The following is a 5,159-nucleotide window of genomic DNA, read 5'->3' as shown; positions in this document are numbered from 1 at the left end:
TATTCGACTCGATTCGGTGTGTACGCCCTCAAGTTTGACGCTTGATTCAGGTCCGCCCGGATAAATTACAATAATGATCGATTACAAGGTCAATTGCAAGAAATGTTGCTGAAATGTCGGGTCGCGTAGTCCATTTACAGCTATGATGTGTGAAAAATAACTTTGTAATATTTAAATATAATATAATTGTTTTTAGGAAAAACATAATATAATTTAGCTAATAATTTATTTAAAAATTATTACAGAGGGAAAAGAAAAATTGCCCCTTTTTCATATCGTTTCTCTTTAGGGTTTTGTCGATCTGAACGTAGCATACAGATATATACGCATTCGTATTTTTTGAAATTTAAAGCTTCAAATTCGAGCAAAACCCAACGCAAACTCTTCAAATTATGTCGGGTACTTCTATTTTCTGATCTCTGTTTCGCGCACGCTTTTCATGTATGCTCGTGCAGTATTGTATATGCTTGGAAAATATTGTGAATTGGTAGAGGTGATGTTCAAGTCATTATTTTTTTTATTGAATTGAAAAACAATAATTTTTATATACTCTTAACTCGTTTTTGGCTGGGATATCGATGGAGAAAAATAGGCTTTTGGTTGGTCGAGCTCATTTTGAATGCATGTGAAAGCTGGGCTAAGAATGAAGTGTTTATCCTTCGGTTTCATTATTATTATTATTTTTTAATCTTTTTTAGTTGAGAGATTAAAGATGACCATCCTTAGCTAAAGGAAAACTGTTCTTGCCAAGTGCGTGCTCTTAGTTCGTTTCGAATATGGGTTTGGAAATTTAAGTTAAGGGAATGTATTGTTGGCGAGGGCTGTTATGTTATCTCGTGAAACTCGAATACAAATTCGTTATCTATACTAGTGCGTAGGAATGTGTTTTACCTTTTTGAAAGTCTAGTGATGGAATGTTGGGGTGAGTATTTTTTTAACATATTTATATAGGCATTCGATGAAAGTTCATTGTCTTATATTGAAAGGTTAACTTTACCTTTTATTGGGTAATGGTTTTATTTTCAGCTGTTACTGTATACAACTTGTTAATCATTAGAACTTTGAGCTCGTTTTGTATATATGTTTATGGGTTTTTTTTGCATCAATTGATGGGTAACCTTTTTTTGCTGTATCTTTTATCATAGTCAACTGTTTTATTTTATCTTACGAGAGTAGGAATTTGGTTGTCAGTTTTGTCTTTTTTTTATTGACCTTCTGGCTTTCCGAATTTGGTTGCCATTTTGGATGCAGCAGCAGTACAACATTGATTATATTTTTGTTCGTTACTTCACAATGGATTTTCCTTTTGTAGTGTAGGATTTGAATACTTATTTATTTTTTCTCTTTCATTCTAGAACCATTTCTCCTTTTGATCTCTTGGTAGTGTGAGTGAGCCTATAAAATCACTTGTCTTTATCCTCGGATCTTTGCCAAGTTGAGCGGGTTAGACTAATTATTATCTAGTTCCAAGCTATTTTTGTTCTATGATCCAAGTTTCAATGAGTTTTGTTGTGGTTCGATGCAGCGGAAAATTTTCCCGTGTGCTGAGGTTGCTTACTTGAAGCTGCCATGGAGGATAAAGAAAACAACTTTCAGCCTTCGAAAAAGAGGGCTGCTGGAGCACAGTTATCTCGAGATAATCCTGGCCTTGATGATGATGAAACATCTGAACCAGAGAATGGAACTTTTAAAAGGGCAAGCGATGAGGTTCTTGCCAATAGAAGGATTGTTAAAGTCCGTCGCCAGCAAACATCATCAACCCCATCTACCTCTGCCCCAACCTCTGCTCCTAGTACTAACCCATTTGCTGCAATCCGATTGGTGCCTCCAGCTATTTCTGATCATGCAGTGGAGGCGGAACAAAGTGTTACAAGTAAGAAAACGGTGCAAAATGATGAAACTGGTAGCAAATTTGAAAATGAAGTTGTTGAGTCAAAGGACGAGTCTACTGCAGAGAAGGAGAAAGCTGACATCAATAACAATGGTAAGCAATCTGAAAGCAAGTTTAGTGAGTCAAAAACTGAACCAAATATTGAGAAGAATAACATCGATGATGTCTGTGAGCAAAATAGAGCAAAGGCTACGGTAGATAAGGTGGCAGAAAATGAAACTTTTGAGGATGGTGCCAAAACCGCCGGAGAATCTGATATTAGTGAGAATGATGCCAGTAAGGATGCAGAAGACAATAGAAATGCCAAGGAAGATAGTGTGAAGGAAACTGCTGGAAAGACTGTAGAAGCTCCCTCTTTTAGCTCATTTAAACCACTATCGAGTGCACAAAATGCCTTCTCTGGACTTGCGGGAACAGGTTTTTCTAATACTTTGTTCTCATTTGGATCAGTTCCTAAAGATGGGACTCCTCCAGGTTCCAGTGGTTCCCTTTTTGGCCTGAAGAACGACCAACCTTCATTCAGTTTTGGTCTTTCTCATAATGGAAATTCTTCAATGTTTGGTACTTCGGCACCAAATTCTGCTGGTAACAGCGAAAACAGCAAATTTCCCTCCAGGCTGGAGGTTACTGCTGAAACAGGAGAAGAGAACGAGGAGGCCGTTTTCACAGCTGATTCCATGCTGTTTGAGTTTGTCGCTTCAACATGGAAAGAGCGTGGCAAAGGTGAACTCAAGGTCAATGTTTCCACATCAGGAACAGGTAAAGCCAGACTCATCATGAGGGCTAGGGGGAACTATCGACTGATCTTGAACGCCAGTCTTTATCCAGACTTGAAGCTGACAGATATGGAGAAGAGAGGCGTCACGTTTGCCTGTGTGAATAGTGCTTCTGAATCCAAAGACGGTTTTTCTACAATTGCCTTGAAGTTTAAGGATTCTTCCACAGTTGAAAACTTCCGAACAGCCGTCACATTGCATAAAGATACGACATCGGTTATTCTAAAAACCCCGGAAAATTCTCCCAAGGCATTGGATGAGTAACAATGGCATGTACACTATCTCAGAGGAATGTGTATTTGGCAACGGTAAGTTTCTGTGATTTATTTCTCTTCCAAACAAGTCGAGGAAACTAAAATGAGTCTCTGTAGTTGGAGCAACTGACAACTTGCCAACATCTCCTATGTTGTTTGTCTCCTATCCTTTTTGTTTTTGTTTATCCTGTGTAGACCTTAACATTCGGCATAATAATGTACTTATTTTAAGTCATGTTCGTGTGATTCTGGAGACATGAATGTTTACTACACAATCCACAGTTCCACTAATTCTTGCTTTTACATATCCGCGAAAATAAAAAATTGTAAAATTCTATTTGCAGGTACTTTTAAAGTATAATTCTTTGTTTTTTTATTATTTCTCGAGTGATTATTATGCATATAAATTATTTATTACACAAGTAGGAGGATGACACACCCAAAAGGTAATATTTGATAGAAGCGATATCTTCAGGTATTTTCTTTTTTCATGACATAGAAAATAGACATATTTATAAGCTTTTTCATAAAAACAAGGAAAACTTATTGTTGACGCATCTTTGCAGCACAAATTCACGCAGTTGTTCAACTTGGCTTCATCTCTAAAACAATAAGCATATCGATCTTAAAAGAATTATATTTATGCGTAGTTGTTCAACTTGGCTTCAAACTCTTTCGATGATGGTAATAAAACATCTATAAATAGTGAGATACATGGTCACAATTATTCAAAAATGCAGAATTTATATAATTGGATAGAAGTTTAGAAGATCTTTGTGACCAAGATGTCAAAATTCATGATACAAATAACATCTAACTGTTTCAGATCCATCTATTTTTTAATTGTAATTTCAGGTTTTTCGGACCATTTGATCATTTCAAGTCGTTCAAATAGAACATCAGAAGTTCAAGTCATTTTTGCAAGAATGTCAAGCCACAGATTATCTTTACTCTAGTTGCAAGATGTAATCTGTCAAATTGACCGGATCAAAGTCCTTTTTGCAGTACACATGTTCAAATCGTTGAAATTCCAAATGCACTGCAACCGATCATACTTGAGTATTTTCAAAAAAGATATTGCTAGTCAATTCGTTCAACAACTACTATATTTAGAATGACTGGACAATATCCTTCTAACTTCCGAATGACATAAAATTGTCTATTTCGTCCATGATCTGTCAGACTTTTGAAAGGCTAGAAGCCTAAAGTCGCAAAACCACAAGAAATATTAAATGAACATTTAACGATAGTTACGACGACTGAAAGTGACATGTCCATTTTATCGGGTAACAGTAGAGATGATCGTTGAAAATAAAACCGACCGTTTAAGATTTTCAGCTATATATGCAAAATTTCAAAGAGAAGAAAAACATATTGTAAATATTTTTGAAATTTTCTCAAATCCTGCATATGTCCACGAAAATCGAGCACACTCAATCTTTAAATTTCAAGTGGCTCACTTAACACACTCATATCAGAATATATCATATAATTAAGGATCAATCTGTGTTACTTACCAACTCAAGCCGTCAAGCTGGCCGTTGGGTTATCTTGTATTGTTTTCTCGTGAACTAATGGTTCTTAAACATCTAGATCTTATAAAACAATCACTAGGAGTTTCAACTTAGATAATTATAAGTTTTAGTTGAAGTATGTTATTACAAAATATTATAAATCAAAAGTCTTTTACTGGAATTTTTTCTAAGTGAAAGAAGGGGTGACATATAAGTGTTATATCCGAATATCTATAAAAATATGTCTCATTTCATGACGCACCTTACATTCTTGCATGTTATTTTAAATTTCTTTCTTGTCAATACCGATTGCATTATACAGTTCATCACTAGTCAAAACGAACTATTTCCGCACTTATTTACTTTTCATTGGTGTTAAACTTAAATTTGTTGTGGAGATGCTAGTAAAAACCAGTAGATGCTGGCTCAGTACAAAACCAGTAGATATAAAATAGCAGAAAACCAGAAGCACTTGTATCGAGCTAAAACCAGTAGCATCATTTATCAAGTATTGTTTAAACAAGTGACTTCTTAGCTAAAACCAGAAAGGATACAAAACTCGAAATACACATTAACAGAATTTTGCGTATCTCGAAGTCTTTAAATATTACCGTTGATCTATTAACGTGATAATAGCATTTATTGCTTCATTAAATGCCATTAAATGTTGTACGAGAACATTTAAGACGGTTTACCATTTTTGGTATGAACTGATACTGATTGC

The 5,159-nt window shown here is 35.3% G+C and overlaps 1 protein-coding gene across 4 annotated transcripts; it reads left to right on the top strand.

Annotated features, from left to right (window-relative positions):
- The first annotated feature begins 224 nt into the window (after positions 1–224).
- LOC140803474 (nuclear pore complex protein NUP50B-like) lies at positions 225–3,208 on the top strand. 4 transcript variants are annotated; one of them, XM_073159366.1, is made up of 3 exons: positions 225–399; positions 699–750; positions 1,526–3,208. In XM_073159366.1, the coding sequence occupies exon 3, from the start codon at positions 1,570–1,572 to the stop codon at positions 2,929–2,931; it is 1,362 nt and encodes a 453-aa protein (XP_073015467.1). In that variant the 5' UTR covers positions 225–399; positions 699–750; positions 1,526–1,569; the 3' UTR covers positions 2,932–3,208. The 4 variants fall into 4 exon arrangements, with proteins under 4 accessions (XP_073015467.1, XP_073015466.1, XP_073015465.1 ...); XM_073159365.1 differs by lacking the exon at positions 699–750 and having other exon boundaries at positions 225–493; XM_073159364.1 differs by lacking the exon at positions 699–750 and having other exon boundaries at positions 226–399.
- The last annotated feature ends 1,951 nt before the right edge of the window (positions 3,209–5,159 follow it).

This window comes from Primulina eburnea, chromosome 10 (assembly GCF_022965805.1).
Source record: "Primulina eburnea isolate SZY01 chromosome 10, ASM2296580v1, whole genome shotgun sequence".
In the NCBI taxonomy this organism is placed as follows: domain Eukaryota; kingdom Viridiplantae; phylum Streptophyta; class Magnoliopsida; order Lamiales; family Gesneriaceae; genus Primulina; species Primulina eburnea.
Note: the sequence above shows the minus strand (reverse complement) of the source record. Positions and strands in the feature narration are given on the sequence as shown.